The sequence below is a fragment of the Dermacentor variabilis genome, chromosome 5, assembly GCF_050947875.1.
Source record: "Dermacentor variabilis isolate Ectoservices chromosome 5, ASM5094787v1, whole genome shotgun sequence".
NCBI classification, from domain to species: Eukaryota; Metazoa; Arthropoda; class Arachnida; order Ixodida; family Ixodidae; genus Dermacentor; species Dermacentor variabilis.
In genome coordinates this window covers 103,359,743-103,384,411 of record NC_134572.1, presented here as the reverse complement: position 1 = coordinate 103,384,411, position 24,669 = coordinate 103,359,743, and the positions used below count along the sequence as shown (strand labels likewise).

General features: G+C 45.8%; 1 protein-coding gene across 1 annotated transcript; it reads left to right on the top strand.

Moving 5' to 3' along the window:
* The first annotated feature begins 600 nt into the window (after positions 1–600).
* LOC142583002 (alpha-tocopherol transfer protein-like) lies at positions 601–12,742 on the top strand. The gene is made up of 5 exons (XM_075693216.1): positions 601–814; positions 6,032–6,271; positions 7,175–7,368; positions 11,862–11,972; positions 12,496–12,742. The coding sequence occupies exons 1-5, from the start codon at positions 661–663 to the stop codon at positions 12,721–12,723; spliced, it is 927 nt and encodes a 308-aa protein (XP_075549331.1). The 5' UTR covers positions 601–660; the 3' UTR covers positions 12,724–12,742.
* The last annotated feature ends 11,927 nt before the right edge of the window (positions 12,743–24,669 follow it).

The following is a 24,669-nucleotide window of genomic DNA, read 5'->3' as shown; positions in this document are numbered from 1 at the left end:
TTTTTTTAAAATCTCTACTCTGCGCATTGCCCGTGTAAACGATAACAGTAGCCTTTGCATGTGCCACATACCAAGAAGGATAGAATGCGGAAGAAACGCCCGAGTTCTCGAGCGAGGGCACAGACTAAAGAGATACAGCAGGCGGTGCAAAATAACTGCGCGCCCTTCGCGGCGCAGCGTTTCTCAAGGTCTAAAGGGCAGCCTCGACACGTAACACTCGATCATTTGGACATTTGAGGGTAGGCAATTTACCGCGCGGTTGGCAGAGCTTTCTAAAGCGCTTTGGACAACCTGTAAGTTCTCCGTGTTATCTAAGTTTTCTTTTTCTCTAACCTTTAACTCGCAGACAAAATGACAGGCTCCGCAAAAAAAAGAAGAAAGAATCTCGAAATTCGTCCGAATTGTGGCAGTCTGTTCAAATGAAAAATGACTCGCTGTTTACACGCCGGGACCGCGGGTCAGCTGTCAATTCGCTATACGTGACGCGCGTCTTTGTGCTCGTGAGTGGCTGTAAGCGGGTCACGTGGCGCCTCCATTGTCGCGGTCAGCCCTCCTCCGGGCGCGTGCTCTTGCTTCTTCATCGAAGGACGAGTGCAGGAAAGAGGACTGCTTACGAGCCTTGATTCGGCTCGTTTCGGTTGCCGTAGCTGACCGCCCACCATGAGCGGCGTCTACACCAGAAAGCCATTGGACGAGATCGACACATCCGAAGGGGCGCTGCCGTTCAACCTGCAACGAGTCGCCGAAGACGAGCTCGGAGAAACTCCTGCACGGAGAAAGGAATCCCTCGAACAGTTACTGCAGTCGTTGTCAAGTAAGCAAGCCCCCCCCCCCCCCCCCAAAAAAAAAAGAAACATTTTGGAGGGCAAACTGAGCTTCGCATAATAGCATTGTCCATGCTTTATAATATAACCAAGCTGTGAAAAATGATCTAGGTGGTTGAACGAAGTATATGAAGTTTTGTAGAAAACACTGAAGCGTGCAGTCGTGCGTTGTGCGTTGCAAACTGAATACAGAGGCATATTAAGTTCTGTATTGTGCTCCTTGGCCGTCAGTCATCGTTATTTCATGTTCAGTGCTGTCATGCATTTATCCAGCTGGCGGCATTACAGTGCATGAAATGCTCTTGCCTATATTTCTGTTTACCAGTATCGGGGCACTGGAGTGGTAAAATCCGAGGTACTCTCTGGCACTAGAAACAGAGAGAGAGAAAAAGAGAGAGAGAGAAAGAGAGATAAATCATATGCGAAACTCAGGTAGGCATACCGCTAGTTGTTCAGTTTTCTACCCTGCACTGGAGAAAGGGTAAGGGATGACAGAACGATAAAGAAAACACACAGAGAGAAAGAGAGGGAGATAGTGAGTGATTAAACTTTATTGAAACCAGGCTGATGGTGGCCGGGCGTGGGTGGCCACCCTACTCCAGGCAGCTGTGGTCCTGTGCTAATGGCCTATTCCTTTGAACCAGCCGTAGCTGGTCCTTAAGACTTGGGGTTGTCATCTGGACCTCCCACTGGTCTTCTGTTGGTGCTTGGATGTGCGCTGTCCATAGGTTATACATTTACAAGAGAGGGAGATAAAGAAAATACGAACGCACAAAGAGTAGTGTCACACAGAATAGTTTCACAGTAGTTGAATTAGGTCGCTTGACCGGAGTAACTTTACATTGTAACTCGATGCATTGTGGCTCGCAATTAACATCATTATATCTCATTGTATAACCAATTGCATACCTACAAAAAGAAAGAAACTTACTAGGTGTAATCCATGGATAACGCCTGACGTTATACATGCGAAACAAAAAGTAAACCGAATGCAAAAATTGCTGAAAGCTAACCAATTATAACTTACGCACCAAAATCTCAGCGCAGTTATCCAACTTATGAAATCAAAAATTAAGACAGCCAAACAGTTCTACTTTACCAATACACTCACAAACATTTTGAAAACTGCCCCCACAAAGTTCTGGAGCTACATACATTAACCAAAATAATCGTAACGACAACGGAACCTCAAATGAAGATAACAGAAACTCTGCTAACTTGCTTAACGACTACTTCTGCTGCGTTTTCACTGAAGACAACGGCACACTACCACAAGCAGGCTTCTCTAGAAATAAGCCTCTAGAACCACTCACACTAACCGAAACAGGTGTACTTAACCTACTACTTAACTTAGACCCAAAGAAATCACCAGGACCTGACAGCATTCCAAATGTATTCCAAAAAAGTGGACTGCCAAGTACTTATTAACAATTTTTAACAAATCAATGTCCTCAGGCACCCTCCCTAAGGATTGGAAAAACTCTAAAGTGAAACCAATTCATAAATCGGGAAGTCAAACAGAACCCGCTAACTACCGGCCAATCTCACTAACGTTCGCTGCCTGTAAACTATAAGAACACATTATCTTAAAGCACATTACAAACACTTTGAACAGGAAGAAATACTAACAGATTGTCAGCATGGTTTTCGCAAAGGAGTTTCGGTGGTCACACAACTAATTGATCTTGTCCACGATGTATCGTTAAGTATTGACCGACAGAAACAAATCAATCTAATCTTCTTAGATTTTTCAAAACCCTTCGATCACGTAACACATAGAAAATTAATTTATAAACTCGAACTTACCTTGGGAAATGGCCCTATTCTGAACTGGATCAAAGACTACCTTACTAACCGCACTCAGTTTGCAGAAGTTAACCAGCAATATTACAATAAATCTAGCGTAAGATCCGGAGTTCCACAAGGAAGTGTTGTGGCTCCAGTTTTATTTCTCATATACATTAATTATCTGCCTTCTAATATTCCAGTCAATGTTAGACTTTCTGCTGACGATTGTGTTCTGTATCAGGTAATCAATTCTTATAATGACTATGTGGCCTTAAACGACGCTTTGTCACTTGTATACAAATGGTGTAACGAATGGCAAATGACTTTAAATATTAAAAAAATTAGCTATTTTATCAATTACGAGAAAAATGCTCCCATCAGAATTTAACTACACTATAAATAACGCCACACTTAACAAAGTGAAAGAGTACAAGTACCTTTGCTTAACCTTAACACACGATTTCAGGTGGGAGCGCCATGTAAACAACGTTACCTCGACCGCACAAAAAACAGTTGTTTTTCCTAAACAGACGTCTTAGACTAGCACCCCCAAACACAAAAATACTTGCATATAACACATTTGTCAAATCCGTATTAGAATAAGCTAACGTTGTTTGGTTTCCTTTCACCAAAGAACTCGCTAAAAAACTAGAAGCAATTCAAAGGAAGGCACTAAGATATATTTACAAAAAACATAGTTTAAGAAGCTCACCCACAGAATTGCTAAAACAGGCCGGTATACCGACCTTACAAAACTGAGCCAAGCTTGCGTGGTTAAAAATTATGTATCAACTTATTCATAATGAATTGAAAATAGACAGTTCCAAATACTCATCTATAGCACAAACACGACTCACTCGACATAAACATTCACTATCATTAAACGAGCACCCATTTCATACGGAAAACCATAAGCATTCGTTTTTCCCTTTAATGACACGGGAATGGAATAAGCTGGACCCTAGTATTACAAACAGCCCATCCTTAATTACTTTTTAACATTAGCCGAAAATGAATTGCGTGGCTTCACAATCATGACGTACCTGTGTCACCATTTCTTTCTGTGCCATTCTATTTCATTATATTGTGTTCCTGATCACAATTTCTTTAACGACACCTTAAACGTACCTTATGGATTGCTACCTCTTGTGTGTACCTCACTTTTACTTGCCATTACTGAGCACTATTGTTTCTTTATGCACATTGTTTACTTCTTTTCCTGTTGTAATTCTTGCCTACCTCCATTGGTATTTGACAGACTACCTCATTACCCCTTGTTACTCTTAAATTTAATGCTATGTGTTATTGTGTAACTAATGCTTACCATTTTGTTCACCTTTGTAAAATTTTCTACCTTTTTCACTACCTCTTGATTTTTTCGTAACATTATTACAATGTATTACGTTATTGTTCTGCCTACCATATTGTCTGCCTTTGCTAATTGCATATCTACTATGTGTAATCTTAATATTGCGCTAACTGTTATTGCTACATTGCAAGATAAGTATGTATGCACTTCCTGTTGTGATCCCTGATGGGATCGACAGTATGAATAAATAAATATTTTCAGTAGTGCCTTCGTTGCCTTCTGATGTGCACTCTAAGACAGTGTGATCAGAAAGCAGCAGGTTATCGAGGCGTGCCAACGCCGTCACGAGCAACTGTCTCTGGGAACTGTAGCGCAGACAATGACAGAGGGTATTTCGATGATTTTCTCGCTGCCGCAACTGGGACAGGCAGTACTGTCAGCCATTGCAATGCGGCTAGCAAATGCATTCGGGAGAGCTACTCCAAGCCACAGTTGGCAGAGGACAGTTGTCTCGATTTGGCAGAGTAGATGGAATGCGGAATTGGAGAAATGGGTTTAGGTGGTGTGCGCAAGTATAACGGGAACCTATAGCACTAGAAAAAGTGCATTGGATTGCACCTGTGACTGAGCTCGCGACACTTCTATGTCGAGCGACAAGTGGCAGCAACATGACGTGCATTCCTCGTAATTTTGCACTAATTACCGCGTCCGTAGCTTGCTCACAGAAATATGAAAATTACAACTGGAAAAACCTGGAATGATGCGTAACCTTATATGACATTAAGCTGTGCGCTACACTGCCACCAACAAGCCAGGCTTGTACACATTACATAAAAAAATATGTTACTGATTACAATTACTTCGAAAATTATCGCTGAATATAGTTACCAATTAGTGTCCCATGAAAATAACTGAGCAATTAATAAAATGTAATCGGCTACTTAAACGCTACTTTTCTCCTTAATTTATTAGCGTTGCACAAATTCAGTAAATTGAACGAGCGGGCCTGGTTGTTTCACTTCGTCCTCTGCAGGCTTTCACAATTTGTTTATGTTCTCTAAGAACTGCTTTTCAAAATTTTCCTCTGTAATTTTCCATAATTTTCTTGTGAAGACATCTGGCAGCGACACTGAAAGCTCGCTAGATGTGCGCGCTGGAGAGAAGGGCCTGTGTCGTGACGTACGGAATGCTTGCTCACAAGATTGTGGCTATTAAATATGCGTAAGCATTTCTATGCTGACCCAACGAGAAAACCGTACCTCCGCCACCAATCCTGCCAGCCGACTCTTTTCAAGATGGCGCCCACAGCAGCGAGCGAATTCACCTTCGTGCTGCCTCTATAGCCTTAACGACAACGAAGCGACGAGAACACCTGCTCACGGAGCTCTCAGCACACGCCTCCCTCTGCCACTTTCGCAGATCACTTTCAAGATACGGGCCCGCCCGTATCTCTTCAACAGTAGTAGGCGGCGAGATCATAGCGCGTGAAGCCATCGGCATCGCAGATGGCTTTGGAGGTGCGGCCAGCGCAACTGTGCCATTTGAGAGCACGAAGCTGCGTCACCTGTTAAAGCTTGTTCTGTAAAAACTCCAATTGACTTCGTGTGATTGGTTACTAATAAATGTAACTTAATTACAGTGAGCGTTAGAGAAAAAAAAAGGTAATCTTTAAATTACAAAATTACCTAAACAGGTAATCGATTACAAGTAGTTCCTCACATGTCATTCCATACGTACGAGTCGACTACACGCACAGCGCTGTTACGTAACTGGTGTAGCCTCTCTGATCATAATAGCTAGGGACGCCACGAAGAACTCGCCTTGCTCAGTAACCAGGTCACGTTGCCCTTCTGTACGCTTGAGAAAGGGCAGATACCTTTGCATGCCAGTTTCGTAGCAAAGCAGAGCGCCTTTAAACCAAACCGCTACGTTGAGATCTCTCTTTTTAGGTAGCGGGTTGATTCACCAGAGCTGTAATTCTTTTTTTCGTAGTACGCGGCGTTCTGCAACGCCCAAGGACAGATTGCAGAAGCCAATATTTCACTCTTTGCTCGCCTATAGAGAATAACTGAAGATTTGCGCCGCTAATCATCGCCTCTGCTATGCGCAGAAGAGGAAGGCCTCCATCCGAGACAAGATGCCGCATTCCTTCTGCGGTTCCTACGCGTGCGGAAGTACAACGTGGAGGCGGCGCTGCGTACCATCCGCAACTACTACCGGAACCGTAACACGAGTCGGACCGTCTTCGAGGACTTAACGCCATCCAGCATATCGGAAGCAACACGCCGGATTATGATGATAATGCCCGGAAAGGATGTTTGCGGACGCCCCATCTTTCTTTTCAAGATCGGTGGGTAACGCCAACCACGAGTGACGTGTTGTTATCTGCATGGACGATCGTAAGCTGTCGACTGACTAACTAACTAACTAACTAACTAACTAACTAACTAACTAACTAACTAACTAACTAACTAACTAACTAACTAACTAACTAACTAACTAACTAACTAACTAACTAACTAGCAAGATTTTTGCATTAAACAGCAGTTAGAATCTAGTGAATCTTGGAAGCAAATTTTAATTTTGGACCATGAGCATTCTTGCGAAAATTGCTGAAGATTGTAAAACTGAAAAAAAAAATATCCTGGAATATCAAGTTTACAACTCTGTGCCTAAAAAATAAAAACGATATCAAAAGTCCGTAAAATGCATTTATGGTAAATTTAAAGCGAACAAGATGGACGTATTCTACGCAACTTGGAAATATACCGCTTATTTGTGGCTTAGGAGTTTTGCAAAACACTTGTAAACACAGTTACAATTTTACGTACGCTGTAAATTCATATATCAAATCTGTCCCCGTTAGATACATTAACAGATACGGTTGACAAGACTGCGTTACCTATCTTAGTGCCGAGTTACCGATTTGTGAACTTCGTAAGCCGATTGTTTAGAGACGAGCTTTCGCAAATGTGGGTAAATCATTCTGGGCCCTAAAGGCATCTGCTTCCACCGGCCACTAGAATTTTAATTTCTCTCTCAAGGAGCAAATTTCATTCAAAGCAGCCCCACGCTTGTTTTATCCGACCACTTCTGAGGTTTTGCATGTATTTGAATTGAGAAATTGGAGTTTGTCTGGGGGGAGCCAAAGCTTTCTCTCAGGGTCACGACATTTCAGAGGGACAGATGAGGCGAGACAGCTTCATGCAGACAACTCTGACTTGACTCCTTGCAGTACATTGTCGCTTTGCAGGCTCGTGGGACATCGTGGAATCTTCTTACGTCGAAATGCACCGGGCCGCCATGCTCTGCCTTGAGCATTTAGCGAAAGATCCTACAACGCAAACACTGGGCATGGTCATGCTGTTCGACTACGCTAAGCTGACGCCAGAAAAAGTGCTCTCCATCAATGCGGGCTTGATTCGAAGAGGATTCGAGTACCTTCAGGTACGAGTGCAAACCTTACTTTATTTTAAAACACATTATGTTGGTGCTGAAAACCGAGAAATACGTATTTGCGTTAATTAGCGTCAGGAGTCAGCACGTGGTTTTGATTGATTAATAGAGTCTAGCCTGTAATGCAACACAAGGGTTATGAGAAACTCTGTAAGGGCGCGTTTTGGATTTCTCTTTTTACCATCTGGGTTTTTTCAACGTCCACCCAAAGCGCGGTGCGTTTGTAGTGTTGTATTCGCTTACACGTGCTTCAGCGAAATCGAATGAAGCCTTTGTGAATAAAAAACCGCTACAGACAAAGGGAGGGAGGCGACGACACACTGGCGTACAGCTTTACCTTTGATAATCGAATGAAGCCAGTTTGCATATTGGCCTCACACTGTATGGCATCTGATAATTTGAGCAATAGCAGCTTTAGAAAGACCATGCCTCTAAAGCAACACCCCTGCTCCATTCTCCTTTTTCTTGTCCTTTGTGTTAGCTATGATATGACATGCGTTGACAGAATACGTGCCTGCCGACAAACTAAACAGCCAGTGTGTGCGTGATGCTCGGCCACTGAAGTTTACATGCCAAAACTGCAGCGTAGAGTGACCCATGTCTGAGAGTACGGGTCCCGGTGGCTGATAACATTGTCCTGAAGTCTATCTCACTACAGACTTATTCATAGGGCGAAGGAGAAAGAGCGCGTCGCGAGCATTTCCTCCGCTCTATATTGTGCGAAAATGGAGTGGCGCTGCTTGCACGTGTTGCCGTCGTGTGCTACGGAACAATTTGGAGCTCTTCTAGCCCGTTCTCCGAAAAATTTACACGATGTCGATTCATGCAATGCCCGGGGGGGGGGGGGGACCATTGTGCAGCCTTCGGTGTAGTAGCGACCACAGTATGAGGATATTTCTCTTTGCTTCGAAATCATACAACGTGAATCACGTGTAGCGCTGTGTGCACGTGCTGTATAAACAATTTTGGCTACATCGCATTCCACTCGACGAAGAGCAGCGGGGCCTGTCGATTTCCAGCGTGAATAGTAAAATAGTCTCACTATTTGAAGAGCTTGCATGGGGAGATAAGATAAACGAGTGGCCGGTTTCGGCCAAGGCAGTGCAAACCCGCAAAATTTGGGCGCCAAGCATTAGAATATTACCGTTAGCCACCGACTTCGTTCTGCACACAACTATGCTATGACTAGGTTAGCCTCCTGTATGAGGCCGATGATGTAGCTAAATAAAGCGATCACTGCTGTTGGGGAACAAGCATGGTACATAAGGTTTGTGCTGATAGGCATTGTCTCTTTATCCTTTGACCCACTGATGTTCAAAGGCAATAAAATAAAAGGAATGCGCGGGCTATTTGAGAGAACACAATTTCCGTAAAACAGCTGAGTGGTTCGTAAAGACGGGCCGAAGACCAAACAAAAAATTGATTTCATCCTTTTGAGGATTGTAAAGTTTAAATCCCTCTTGAGTGATCAATCAACAAATTTTTCTACGTAAAAAAAAAAAACACGCTAGCGCCGAATAACACCACGCATGTTCATTCCGAATGCTTGGCCCATGCGCTATAGAACAAACCACTGTAGAACCCAGCAGCTGTCACTGCTTTGGACTACCGCGCAGTACGCAGTCGGCCACTCGAACACTCGACAAGTGTGATTCATACTGTACGATACGCTGTTATTACTAACCAAAACTATCTTATTCGTGGGTGGAGACCGCATTAAACAAACCAGGTAGACACGTAGTACGTCTATATACATATAACAATTTGAACGCTTGTCAAAGTATTTATAAACAGCCGAACTTATTCCGTGGTAGAACGGGTACCCACGCTTTAACGAGTGTCGCTTATGTTTCCTAGCTACTAATTGCTGCTAAACCACAGCTCACAACTACAGTGAGGATGCTGCAGTAAGAACATATTCGGGAAACAAATTTTTAGAAATGCACATCCGATCTCTGAGGCTGATGCAAGCTCAAACACTGGGGCACACATCCATTGAATGCTTCGTCCGCCTCACCGGCACCAAAACTCCGGCATGCCAAGGTAAATGACTTCGGTACATTTCACAGGTTCGCTCCCTATGTAGAAGACGCCACGCCCTGCCAAGTAGACCTTCACGAGCGGAAAAACATCCTCAAGCAACTGCCGCTAAGCGTACACCTTACATAGAACGCATAGCGTTCGCCTAAGCCAGACAGCACACAGATCCTAGATGGCGCCCCTGCTTATGCAGTACTAGAGTCACTGCAAAAAATTTCAGAGTACCACAAAGGTCGGGATTTGACTGGCAACACTGAGCGGCCACCGCCATATACCTTCCAAGACGACTGCGTCGCGGGAAAGCAGCCATGCTGGAAAAGCTTGATATTCGGTGACGCATCGGGTTGAGTTTTTACTGAAGTACAAACACTTTGTGCCCTGAGCCATGGTTTGCCTTTGTGCCACGGTTGCTAAGAACGAAAATAAAATGCTATTTTGTGCGAAGTAATGCAGCGGGTAGTTGTTTTGCACGCCGATCATGTTTACTGCTGGAACTGTGCTACGATTGTGGGCAGCAGCTTAGCGCTGCTATCGGAAGCTCATGCACGCGTTCTTTTCCCCCTTCCGCGGAGCGAGCTACGAAGGAAACATTTCGTCACTTCAAGCCGGAATGAGGCAAGCTTGTGCTTTTAGGCATGAGCATCGTGGACCGCCGTCGGCTTCTATTGAATGTTTCCAAACAGGACGAAACTAACACCTCACAGTGTCACAGGCACGAACGTTCATTGTGTAATTTTACAAGCTAAATCGGATACATTTAATTTAGTTTGTAAACGGTTACCGCGCGTTCGCGATTCTGCCGGGCGACTTCGTCCGCCATATACGCGCGACACACTGCGACTGCCGTGTGCGCACCGGTGTTTGGCCGTGATCGTAAGACGATCTGTGCACAGCAGGCGTAAAAACCAACTTCGATCACCATTTTGCGCACTAAATCTTGTGGAAGGCGAATATGAGCCATTTGCGTGATTACAGCAACGTATATGCACTTCTGTACACTGATAATGAGCGAGAGTTTGCTACATTGCGATTTATGAACGTGGCTGTCTAGTGCGTTCCCCCCCATGAGCGGCTACTCTTCTCAACTTATTGATGACTGCTTTTTTAGACTGCCAATATTTGCTGCCTATGTAAAAAAAAAAGCAGGAACGCCTGCTGGTGACGCAATACTTTTTTTTTCTAAGTTACATAGGCGATGTATAAAATTCTTGGGCTTTTAGAGCGGTTTATGTAACATGCATAGTGACAGAGTGAAACTAAAGCTACTGGGTGTTCTGTTGTTTGTATTTCTTGTTATGCATCAAGCAGAACATTATTTGGGTATGTAGCGTAGCATTTCAACATAAAAGATAATATGTATGCTGACTTCAGTTCATTGCATGTGCTCGGCTTACAAGCTCAAAATTTGAAGCATGTGTTGTGAATATCACCTGGTCATTGGTTTCAAGCTCGAAATGCGTATGTATAAATGAGCAAAGGATAAGTGGAAAAAAAGAATTATCATGGGCCTCGTATTACCATGTTTTTATTGACTGCGATCGTCACGATCTGCGAAAAACAAGTGCCATACGGGTCGAGCGACTCGAGACGAGAGCGCGCTCACGTGCGCGGAGAAATCATGCGAGTACCTGGTGCACGTGAGGACGCAGAATTCTCGCGCGACAAGTGTGCCTTCGCGCGCCACGAGCACGGAATAACCGCGTGTGTTGAGCAACAAACACGTACACGTCTACCCGCGTCAAGCGTGCAAGACGCGAACGACCCCTGCAATGAACTCCTATTTTCGTAGCATCGCTAACACCCCGCGCACTTCGCTTAAATACCTTCTAAAGCAGTGCCGAAAAGCACAAGCAAGGTGTACTTATACCTCGCACACGCGAGTGCTTTTTGTAGGCTTGAAATTCTTCCGCCCGATTCTGTGCAACCACGCAGAACGACGCTCCCGGTCATTTTTTCCGATCTGAACATAGAAAAAAGTCTTTCCAAACTCAGTTCGGTTGCTGCATCCGAAGGCGCAGCAGCCAGGCATGATTTCCTTGCAGTCAAGCGTGAGCGCGACAATCGGAACACAAAAAACGTAGGGAAACTGGGCTGCCTGCGCTCTAACTCAGCCGGCCCGCCCGGAACTTGGAAGGAATATGGCGCCCCAAAGTCACGTGGTACGGTTGGGCCAATGAACGCGTCGGCGGCGCGGGGAAAACGAATGCGGTACTCTGAAATTTTTTCCAGTGATTCTATGCAGTACGGCGCCACCATAACAAAACAGCCCTATAGAATGCGTCGCCTTTGACGTAATTCAATCACCAGCATCAGTGGCATTTCCTGCACCCTAATATTTACCACATAAAAGTTCGCTGCGTTTCGATTTTTTGCATGTCTGTGCCAAAAGGGTCTTTATTTTTTGCACAGTGATCCGTGGCACGTTATTTTTTTTCTCTCTCCAGGATTGCATGCCCATGCGCATGAAGGCCATGTACGCCGTACGAGAGGGGTTTGCATTCGACATGGTCTACGCGCTGGTTAGGCCATTCCTCAAGAAGAAGCTTGCCGACAGGGTATGTATCTGCTCTCGAAGCGCTTTGCTCTCGAAGCTTATTTTGCTATCGAAGCGAACAGTTTTTGTTTTGCAACTTACACAAGCGCCAGCCATACATTGTGATATTGAAATGAGCTGAAAGTCAGCGGTATTAACCGTATGCAGTAGTGTTCTGAGTTGGACTAGTTGGTTTAAGTTCCATATGGCCAGCTGAGAATGCAGACGACGGCAATAAAAGTACATCTATTCTGCTCGTATACGTCTGTTGTTCCAGTGTCTGCGCTGTTTGTCATTTTGAACACATTCAGAAGACCACTAAAGAAATGCTGTGTTTGAGCAGCCGCACGTGCTGAATCAGCGAAGCCGCATGGTCGTATTTCCAGTCTTGATGCAAGAGTTTTGACAATAACAGTTTTTCAATAGAGAGAGTGTTTGTAGTGGGCGGAAATATTTATCTCTCTGTTTTCTAGCTTAGTCTGATGTCCTGTTCTGAGGATATGGTTGATATCACAATTCTGCGGTGCTTTCTCCCTGTTGTGCAGTTTCATCCGTACGGAGAAAATTTTGAAGAACTCCACAAGTACATAGACCCTCACGTCCTACCTAAAGAGTACGGTGGAGACGCACCTCCATTGGACTTTATAGAATTCTGGAGCAAGCTTGAGGTCAACTACGATGACTATAAGGAGGACAGGAAGTATGGCTACATCACAAATAACCGCAGTTTTGCCACAGTTGCGGAAATTGAAAAAGAAGTCACGTTTTTGTAATAAAAACAAAACCAACAAGAGTAAGTACAAAACGAAACATATCTTATTTAATTTTTTTTAAAATGTCGTCGTCGCTAAGCAGCACGATCAAAAAGTTGGTGTTTGTAAACTATATTTAGGGATGACGACACTGCCATGGTGCAAATATATTCAGGTAAGCGAACTTGATTTCCGTTTTATTTTCCGCGATGTTTCCTTTCCTTTTCCTGCCTTTTTCCTTCTTTCTTTTTCACTGCTCTCCTGATTTTGTTCGTGTAGTAGAATTTTTTTTCTCTGTGCCTAAGTTTCAGCGTCATTATACTATTTTTATATATGTTTTCGATTGGCTTGAGCCCATAATATCAATGTCAGATGGACGTTAAATTTAATTTACTTTCGTGCTCACTTGGTCCGATAGAGACAGTTCGACGAAACTAAGGAATAAGAAAAGTCAAACACTCCGCAGCCGTGATACTTGCCTAATGGCGAAAGCACTACCATCGTGTCACCAGTTTGCATAATAGCGAGATTTCGGAAAGCATACCGCACAATTGACTTTATTTAGTGACTTACTATAGCAATAACAGTGGCCGTAACGTATGATAACATGACTCTATGTAGTGTAGCAACAAAACCCCAATACAGAAGGGCGTCAGGTAAGGAGATACGATCTCTCCTATGCTATTCACAGCGTGTTTACAGGAGGAATTCAGACACCTGGATAGGGAAGAATTGGGGATGAGTGTTAATAGAGAATACCTTAGTAACTTACGATTCGCTGATGATAATGCCTTACTTAGTAACTCAGGGGACCAATTGCAATGCATTCTCACTGACCTGGACAAGCAAAGTAGAAGGGTGGGTCTAAAAATTAATCTGCAGAAAACAAAAGTAATGTGTAGCAGTCTTTGAAGGGAACAGCAGTTTACGATAGGTAGCGAGGCACTGGAAGTGGTAAGGGAATACATCTACTTAAGGCAGATGGTGACCGCGGATCCGGAACATGAGGCTCAAATTATCAGAATAAAAATAGGCTGGCGTGTGTTCGGCAGGCATTCTTAGATCATCAACAGCAGGTTGTCATTATCCCTCAAGAGAAAAGTGTATAACAGCGCTGTCTTACCAGTACTCACCTACGGGGCAGAAACCTGGAGGCTCACAAAAAGGGTTCTACTTAAATTGAGGACGACGCAACGTGCTATGGAAAGAAGAATGATGGGTGTAACGTTAAGGGATAAGCAGAGAGTAGATTGGGTGAGGGAAAAAAACCGCGAGTTAATGACATCTTAGTTGAAATCAAGAAAAAGAAATGGGGCATGGGCAGGGCATGTGATGAGGAGGGAAGACAACCGACGGTCATTAAGGGTTACGGACAGGATTCCTAGGGAAAACGTAGCGGGAGGTGGCAGAAAGTTAGCTGATGTTGCGGTCTCCAAGGGAGCGTACTCCACCGCTGCCGACAGTTGTTGCGATGCCTTTTGCTCGCAGCTCGAGCGCCGTTACTATTGGGTAGCGTGACGTTGTCGGCAGGCTGCAGGCGTCTGGAAGACCATGGTGATCCGGCACGGACGAGACCACTTCCAGTGCGAAACTTGCACTATTTATTCAATGGTTGGTGAAAGATAACAAGAAGAGAATCAAGTGAAAAAGTACATTGCTGGGTCCTTTAAATAGGCCCACTAAAATCGTAGGAGGGATTTTGGTCATGTCAACGTCACGTGACACGCATTGAGTCCCACAGTGCTTGGCGGTGGCAACCACTTTCCGAGGGCGATGTTTTCCCGAGCTTGCCTTCACTGGTGGAACCAGCGGGTCCTGGGGATCGTAGGCAGCTGATCCCTTCTCTTTCGCGCGTCGTTGGTTCGCGGTGAGGGCTTCTGGTTGCGAATGGGCGGCTGATCCATTCTCCCCGTTGACGTCTTCACAAGCGCCTCCGCTGGCGGCAGCCCGGGGGTCCTGTATGGTTCGCGGAAAGCGTTCTCCCCTATAGTTGGACAGTTCGCTGAAAAGGTTTTCACGCACACACACAAAGGGGTCTGTGAGCACTGCGGGGCGTCCGCAACACTGGCATCCACTCGAGACAACCACAGCAAATTAGAAATCCACCCTCCGTTTCGATGAGGCATGGTGGTTGAGCATCCTTTTTGCCCGGGGTGTTACACCCCAACCGTAGCAGCTTTTCCGGTGGGAGAAGAAGATCCCGACGAGTAGGGGCCAGCAGTCACTCGACGAGGGATCGGAGTTTCAGTAGCAGAAATTCTCTCAGGGGTGGCGAACCCTTGGTTCTTAGCTGGTATATTCCTGGGCGTCGTGCATCAGTCCTTGTGGCACTCTCGTGCCTTTTCTCCTTAGTCTGATCCGGTGAACTGGATTTGCAAACCGGTCTCGCAACTTTTTGTCTCCTGTTTGGGCAAGCAATCACCCCAGAAGAGTGCCGGACCCGCAACCACAAAGCAGCGAGAACAAGGCCACCCTTCCCCAAGACACACGAATCTTTTAGAAAAAGAGAAAACCCGCTATTGCTTTCCCATGCCTCTCGCGCGTCCTCCCCCCTCCCCATGAACACTAAAACAGCCATTTCTTGAAAGCGTTAGGACGTGGTTACTAAAATCAGCTAACAGTCAACTACAACTTCGCTATAATAAAAGAAACGTATAAAAAACCAACGTAATAATGCCACGGAAATCCGAGTGAGCCTGATGCTTTCGTTACTCTAGGGGCAACGACTCAAACCATCGGCATTGCCGTTAAGCTTACCCTTCTTGTAGCGAATATCGAAGGTGTACTGTTGAAGAGCCAAGCTCCAGCGCCTGAAAATATGTCTTTCAATTCAAACACGAGGTCCATCAGTTCGCCCCTTTGATTGGGATTCAACCCCGCTTCTCTACTAGCTTGTCAATAGTCTCGTGAATGTGTTTTGCCCCCGTTACTGATGTTAACTCTGGAAAGTCGACAAGCATCTCCTCAGGTTGGTTAAGGGACATGTTTACAATGGCCTCCCTCTGCCGGTAGGGTTAAGTAGATTGCTGTGGTACACTTGTGGTGTCCTTCGTTTTCCCGGTACCATGATTACGTAGTTTGTTTCAGATAATTTCTGAATTATGAGAACCGGCCCTTCCCATTGAACCTGTAGTTTGTTTTTCAATAAGGGTTTAAGGATCATTACCTATTCCCCTGCTTCAAAGCGTTGCGTTCGAACCGTCCTTCCATAGTATTACTTAGAATTGCTTTGTGCCTTACGCATTTCCTGCTCTGGTAATTCTTGAGATGTGTGCAGTCGGTCTAACAGCTCTAGCACGTATGTCATAACCGAAGGATCGTCCGCCGAAGGATCGGCCTTTCAAGGATTCTCTAACAATGCGAAGATGTGACCGAAGGCCGCGACCGGGAACAAGCTATGAAGGTGAAAAACCTGTTGACTCGTGCGGTGCAGTTCGAAGCGCGACATTGCTGCAGGCAAGCAAACCCTCCAATCGGGTTTGTGCTCATAACAATGGGCTCGCAAACGCCATTTCATGATTGAATGGAATTTCTCTATCCCGTTTGATTGCGGGTGGTACACTGAGCTATGAATAATTTTAATACCGAACGTTTCCAGAAACATCTAGGATAGTGTGCTACGTAAAGTCGGATCGTTGATCTGACTGGATTTCTGCGGGAAACCCTACTCATGCGAAGACAGACAAAACCGCGTTGACAATCTCCACCGAGCTTAGTTCTTTGAGGGGCACCGCCTCTGGGAATTTCGTACAGTGAGAATGTACCGATATCCAGACTGCGTTGCAGGAAGGGGTCCCACTGTGTTTATTATGAGCCGGCGAAACGGCTCCGTGATAATAGGAACAAGTTTCATTGGTGCTTTAGCCTTATCTCCGGGCTTGCCTATGCGTTGACATGTGTCGCAGCCTCTTAAGAATGCTTCCCCTTCTCTAAAGCAGCCGGGAAAGTAAAATTTCTGCAGTAAGCGATTTTTTTGTTTTACGAATGCCCATATGCCCTGTCCAAAAGCCGCCGTGGACCACGCGCAGGAGCTGCTTACGATGGTAATGCGGCACCACGAGTTGGCTGAATTGGACTCCGCCTTTCGACTTGTGTACTTTCTACAGAGGACGCCTGCCCTCTTGAGGAACTTTACGTTCTATTTTGCTGCAGCTTCATTCGCGTATGGCCTTAGGTTACACATGGTGGAATCTTTTTCCTGTTAAGCAAGCAATGTGGCAGGGCTTACATTCAATAACTTTATTCCGCATTCTGTCTGTCGAGACATTTCAGGCTGTGGTGCTTTCCTGACCTCTTCATCAGCTAGTGTACGTCCCACAATATCCTCTATAGGACTGTCCTGTTTGGTTCTGGTTGACGAATCCTTCGTCAAAACTGTTTCCTCCACCACTGGACATTCATACACTGCCTTGGCCGCAAACTCCCTTGCCTTGGAACGAGTTAGGGCTTGCACTATTCCCTCACTAAACCCGATTCCCCTGCGTCGAAGCAAATCCTCAGATTTGTTAGAAAACAAATTTGGATTTTGTGGCGGGAGATGTGCCGAGACGGCGGCTTCAGTGTCCAGTACTCCAAAAGGGCCTTCGATACGAATCTTTGCCACAGGGTGACAAACACTGGAAGCCTCTACGGCTTGCCTTATCCAAGCACATTCTCCCGATTTTTCCTCGTTACTATTCAGTGACATCCACACCAGTTTGGGATTTTTGCATCCCACGGAGAATTGCCCCGTCTGTTGGAAGTTGTAGCAAACTACTGGTTTGTTTGCCTGAAAAGCTGTTTTCTTTTGTCTTTCTGCCCTCTGTTCGGCTGTCTCCTCCTTTCCCTCGCTGTTCTCGTCACTAATTTTTACCGAATCTGACCTTTCCTTGGATTTATACTGACTCGAGTTTGACCATTGCTCTGGCTTGCCGGGTCTGTATTTATTCATCTCCTTCTTAGGAACTTCGTTCCCTTCGTACGCGCGGCGAGTTACGTAGTCCTCAGCGAGATCGGCTACTCTCGTGATAGTGTCCACGCCTGGCCTATCCTGAACCCAATACTTGATATTTTCTGGCAGCCGGCGGTAGAACTGTTCTAAAGCAGCACACTGCATTGTCTTTCCGGCGTCACCGAGTGCACCCTCTTCTCTGAGCCATTCTTTCAGGTTTACCTCCAAGGTGTATGCGAAATGTGAGTATTATTCACTTTTGGTCTACTCGACCTCCCTGAATTTTCGCCGGAGTGCTTCTGCTGATAATCTATACTTTTTAAGCAGACTCGTTTTGACTTTATCGAAGTCCTCTGCTTCTTCTTTCCCCATGCAGGCAATGATATAAGCTACCTCACGTGACAGTAACGCAAGCAAGCGTTTCGGCCACGTGTTTCTCGCAAATTTTTTCCTTCTCACACGTGCGCTTAAATTGCACCAGAAAAAGACTTGTGTCCCACCCTACTGCGTAGGGTACCATCAAGTCTGTGATTCAGCGCTCACTTTCTCGTGCGTCTGTGCTAGGTCTTTCAGCAATTTGAGCCTTCAGAAACTCATTTCGACGTGGCGCTCTTCTTTGGCCTCACGTGCTGCCCGCTCGCATTCTTCTTTTTCTTCTAGGCGGTTACGCTCTTCTAGGCGCTTACGCTCTTCCTCCTTATCCGCAATGCTCTCTAGGCATTTCTTCAGTTCATCGTCGTCTGCCCTGGTCGCTTCGATTGCCTCTATGATCTCTGGCTTTCTCTTTGATTCGGAAATTCGGAGGCCCAACTTCCTGGCCAATATAAACAATTCCGGCTTCTTTAGTGCCTTCAATTTCAATACTGCCCTTAGTGCTGCTAGCTCTTCACTCTATAATAACTTCGACGTACTCGAAACTTCCGTCAACGGTTAAAGAAAAATCACTGCTCGGTACTCTCCCCTCCCCCCAAAAAAACATGTAAACCAAGTGATATCTTAGTGAAGAAAACCTGTGCACTCACCATACGCAGTCATGAATCCTGACACCTTCCTTCCGAACGTTGTCACCAGGAGGAAGACGAGACGATCACTTAGATTCCGTCCAAAGTTGGGGTCTCCAGAGTAGCGTATGCCGTCCGCTCCAACCAATTGCAGTGTTCTCCAGGGTAGCGTACCCCACAGCTGCTGACAGTTGTTGCGACGCCCGTTTCTCGCAGCTCGACCGGCGTTACTATTGGGTAGCGTGACGTTGTGGGCAGATGTCTGGTAGACCATGGCGATCTGGCAGGGACAAGACGTCTTCTAGTGGGAAACTTGCACTGTTTATACAATGGTTCGTGAAATATAAGAGATGAAGTGAAAGTGTACAATGCAGGGCCCTTTAAATGGGCCCACTAAAATCGTAGGCGAGATCTTGCTCACGTCAACGTCACGTGACATGCAGAATCCCACGGTGCTTGGCGGCGGCACCCATGTTTTCCCGAGCTTGCCTCCACTGGTGGCAACCCGTGGGTCATGGGGATCGTAGGCAGCTGATCGCTTCTCTTTCGCGCGTCGTTGGTTCGCGGTAAGGGCGTCTGGTTGTGGATGGGTGGCTGATTCATTCTCCCAGTTGACGTTTTTAGAAGCGTGCCTCCTCTGGCGGCAGCCTGGGGGTCCTGTCTGGTTCGCGGACACCGTTCTCCCTGAGAGTTTGACAGTTCGCGGAAACATTTTCACGCATGCACACAAAGGGGCCTGTGAACACTGCGGGGTGTCCGCCAGACCGGCACCCACTCGAGACAACCATAGCAAATTAGGAATCTATTCTTCGTTTTGCTTAGGTATGCACACACACGAGGGGGCCTGTAAGTACTGCGGTGCCAGACCGGTAACCACTCGGGACAACCACAGCAAACTAGGAATCCACCCTCCGTTTCGATGAGGCATGGTGGTTGAGCATCCTTTTTGCCCGGGGTGTTACACGCCAACCGTAACAGTGGGCGGAAGAGATTAAGAAGCTTGCAGGGACAACATGGCCACAATTAGCACATGAACGGGATAGTTGGAAAAGTATGGGAGAGGCCTTTGCCCTGCAGTGTGCATATCCAGGCTGATGATGATGATGATGATAATGATTTAGTAACTTACTATATCAATAACTGGTGGCCGTAACGTACGATAACATGGTCTAGTTCGAGTTTCATGCAAGCTGTCGCGTTCGGTCTGACGACCCTTGAGCCGACTACCTTCTCCGTTACTGAATTTGACACAAGTTCGCAGCATGCAATATTTTCGTCTACCGATTGTAGAATGCACATTGTTCCCCGGAAAGGCTTTGGTCCCGGGTTCGAGTCGCGGACCATGACGAATTTTTCTTCAACTGTGAGGCTTTTCTTTCGAGGAAATCGTATGGGTTTCCTTTGTAGCAATTGCTACGAAAGGGTGGATGTCTGATGTTTCCTTTATAATTATTGCTCCGCACTTTGCGGGTTTCCACAGAACTATTACGTCAAACTCTTGCCTTTGCTCCGAGTTGTTGACAAATTTGACTTCGCTATGCCACCTGCTAGCCGCCTGGTTAGCTCAAATGGTAGAGCGGCTGCCCCGGAATGGCGGTGGTCCCGGGTTCGTGTGCCGGAGCAGGACTAATTTTTCTTCAACTGTGAGGCTTTACTTTCGAGGAACTCGTATGCGTTTCCTTTGTAGCAATCGCTACGAACGGGTGGATGTCTGATTTTCCCTTTATAATCGTGTCCATATGTGTTGCGGTGACCCGTCGAGGTAATTTATTCGCAATATGATGTCATGCCGTTAAACACCTACGATTCAGATGAAAATACTTTCTGACGAAGCACAATGCGTATATTACATGATTGTTTGTTCCTGGACTCAGTCGCTAAACGCGCGCTTCGCGTAACGGCCAACAATGTCTCAAGAAAGCGATAATACCTATGGGCAAACGCCAAAGACGGAACAGTGCCCTCCCTATATACTGCTTGACGTAAGCAGCCAAAATGCTAGCCTAATAAAAATGTAAGGTTAAAATAATGATAAGCAAAACAAATAATATTTTTGCGATGCCGAAACAAGTCCAAGTGCTGTTCAGGACCGCAGGCACAAATACAGACGGCTCAAGTCGACATCTTAAAACATGGCGACCGATGCGTAGCAGCAAGAACACATACGGCATCCTAATAGTCTTTGGTTTGGCCCTTTTAGCCATCTTCATCACGATGATATAAACAAGGGCTACGCAGGGATAAATATTTTAGAAGTTTACCTCGTCATTTCTATTAATCATGGATTATGCCTTAGTTTTTATATAGGCAACCAAGGGGGGGGGGGGCTACGCAGAAAAGCGCTCAAGTGAGAAACCAACGTAGGTGACGCTGACGCATGCATACCGGCATTAACATTGCTTCCACGCGCACTGTTCGACGTACTTTCCTTCGCAAGCGTTGCACGTGTGTTTCCGCACTAGCAAGCCGCTGATAAATCTTTCCTCTACGGCTTTGCGGCTCCCGGAAACGCCGCTTTCCCCGATCGCCGTCTTTGCAGTCGAAGCACTTATCGGACAACGCGTCTGCCGGCTTGACGAACCTTCTCGTTCACCATTGTCCCCACAATGTCAGGAGTCTACACCAAGAAATGTGTCGACGACGTGTGGGATGTTTCCGAAGGGGCGCTTCCTTTAAAGCTGCAGCGGATAGCTGAAGTTGAGTTGGGAGAGACTTCAGCGAAAAGAAAAGAAGCCCTGGAGAGGCTTTCTGAACTCTTGGAAGGTAAGCAACCAGTACACTTCTTCTTGTAGCGCAGAGTGTGCGCGTGCTGCCAGCATCGAAAGCACGCGAAATTTTCCGTGAGCACATTACCGCACTCTCCTTCTTGCACTCGGTGATGCTGAGCAGAGAGAGAGAGAAAAAACATTTATTCGGACCATCGAGGTCGTTGCTCTCAACAGTATTTCCTTGAGTGTCCTGGACTCGCTACGCAGCAGCTGCCTTTGGTTGAGGCAATTGAGCGTAGATGTTTGTGTCTGAGCGACGTGAGCGATATGGTGTTTTGGCGAGGCTGGACATTCAGGAGGCACGTTTTTCGCGGTCGCTCCTGATGTTACTGAGTGATTTGGAATGGTAGTGCTTAGCAGACCCGTGTCGGGGCAGTGTGCTAGCGGGTGGGTGGACCGGTGCGGCTTCGTGTTGTGGATGGCCCACAAGCTCAGAGCTTCCGTCGTATTTCACCCCACTGTGCGAGACGTCTTGCTCGCGTCCGTCTCACAGCGATTCTGAATGACGATGCGCGCCACGACATACCTCCATAAATTTCACGCTTCTTAAACTCTGCGGGAAGGTGGCGCTGGCACGCAGCAATCGTAGAATGTGACCCTGACAACACGCCTGCCAGAACCACGCGAAGTCGCAATAGAGCTAATCAAACAGCTGGGTCCAAAGAGCAAGGCAATGTTTACTAATGCCTCAGAGCAAGTGATTAAAACGAGGAAAATTCCATGCGGATGGCTTGAAAGTAAGATCAACCTCATCTACGAAAGCAAATGTGATAAGGGCAAGACGAGTTCGTTCAGGCCAGTTACAGTAATGTCGGTGATATGTCGAATGTCAATGCAAGCCGTAAACTTAGAACTGTCGAAATGGGTGGAGAGAAATGATTTAGTGAGGCAACTACAGGATTGTTTTATAACAGCAAGCCGCTTACAGGGTAAGTTTATTCTAAAGCAATGCATAGATTTCAAGAGCTCATACTAGACTTTGACTGATAAAAATTTTATATTTTGTGGCAGCCTATGACAACGTTGACAAGGAATTGTTATTGGATATCTTCAAGCAAGCAGGTATAGATGATGAATATCTGGAGCTGCTGAGGGAAATATAAAGGCGCAACCGCGTACAAATTGCCTGGGAAGGCCAGAAATAGAATGATGCGGTGAATATTTCCCAACGACAGAAGCAAGGGTCTCCTATCTCTCTGGTATTGTTCACACTTTATGTTAAGGGCATAGAAAGACGACTGGAGCCCAGTAAATTATGGCTTGATTTATCATAAGTTCATAATGGCCAAAAGGTGCAACAGAAGAACCCTGGGCGAATGTATGCTGACGGCTTGTGCATCGTGAATGGCGCTGCGGACAATGCAAGAAATGTACAGGCACTTGCGTAAATGTGTGGTAACGAAGCGACGAATTATGCCTGAAGTTTAGCACCGAGAAATCGGTAATTATGACCGTTAACGAAGAGACGAGTAATCAACAGCCAGGCAGAGCCATAGAAAAGGAATATAAAAATCTCGCCGTATACGTAAACAAAGAAAGATTTATTTTGAACACCCGTCAATTACCGTGAACGCAAAGGGGAAGCAGAATGCATAAATAAGGAAACAGATAACACTTTGGGGCTACCGTAAATGTGAGGCCGTGCGTGGAATCTGAAAATCTGAAAATGAAGTAATGGTGTCAGTGCTTAACTTTCGCAAATGCCATTCTGTGCATAAAATCGAATATCTGGTTAGGGTTGGAAAGTAATGAAAAATTGGTAGGCCGGTTGGTTTTGGGAGACCACGGTGAAACCAAGAACTGAGGCAGTGAAGGGTGACACGGCTTCGGCCTCTTTTGAATCAAACATTTGCAACAAGTACAGCAAGGTGTCTGTTGCTGTGAAAATGTGAAGGCCACTCACCACATTCTACTGCAATGCGAAGGCATTCACCCAGCGAGATTCGTAGGCAACGTGCACGTTCCCAAAGCGCTTGGATGTAAAGTGGATGGAAGCATCAAAGAGTCAGCTGTCGTGATAAAGAAGAGACGTTGAGAGTATTGCTGAAAAAGAAAGCACCGAAGAGACTCATACGACCGGATCCATTACAGGCATCGATAGCGGTATAAGCTAGATAAAGAAATTTTAAGGAAGCGAGTGAAGGTTATTAAGAAGATGTATACAAAATGGTAGAACGAAAAGCACGTATGTCATACGAGAATGGCTCGAGCCCGCTAGGTGACTATTTGTCACCGCCCCGTTTCCAATAAATCAATAAAGGGTATGCCATTAAATCGTCTTCATGATGATCGCAGGTAAGTCACGCAAGGCAAGATCCGCATGTAGTAAGGAACATCGTCCCCTTTGTGTTCGATCTTTCTGTACTCGGTCCATGCAGCACAACATCCCTCCCATTATCCGTAGATCCCTCACGGAACGAAAACTACACTCGCCGTTCGCGTTGTCAGTTCCCTAGGAAAGCACTTAGAGGTTTCCTTCTTTGTACGATGGCACGTACAAATATCTCCAAGTGACAAATAAATTTTGACATCGCGTGTTAAAGCTTGTTCTGTAAAAATGTTAATTGATTATGTGTAATTGGTTAGTAATAAATGTAACTGAATTACAGTGAGCGTTACAGAATAAACTAGGTAATCTTGTAATTACATTACCGAAACAGGTTCTCCATTACAAGTTATTAATTACGTGTAATTCGACCCGTAAGAGACGGCTACAGGCACGGGCCTGTTATGTAACCGCTGTAGCCTCTTTGATTGTAATAGCTAGGGACGTCGCGAAGAACTCGCCTTCTCAGTAACCAGGTCACGTTGCTCTTTTGTACGCTTGAGAACGGGCAGATACCTTTGCACGCCAGTTTTGTAGCAAAGAAGAGCGACCTTTAAACAAAACCGCTATGTTGACATTTTTCTTTTTAGGTAGCAGAATAATTTACCAGAGCGGTAATTCTTTTTTTCGTAGTACGCGGCGTTCTGCAACGCCCAAGGACAGATTGCAGAAGTGAATATTTCACTCTTTGCTCGCCCATAGAGAATAACTGAAGATTTGCGCCGCTAACATCATCGCCTCTGCTATGCGCAGAAGAGGAAGGCCTCCATCCGAGACAAGATGCCGCATTCCTTCTGCGGTTCCTACGCGTGCGGAAGTACAACGTGGAGGCCGCACTGCGTACCATCCGCAACTACTACCGGAACCGTAACACGAGTTGGACCATCTTCGAGGACTTAATGCCATCCAGCATTTCGGAAGCAACTCGACAGATTATGATGA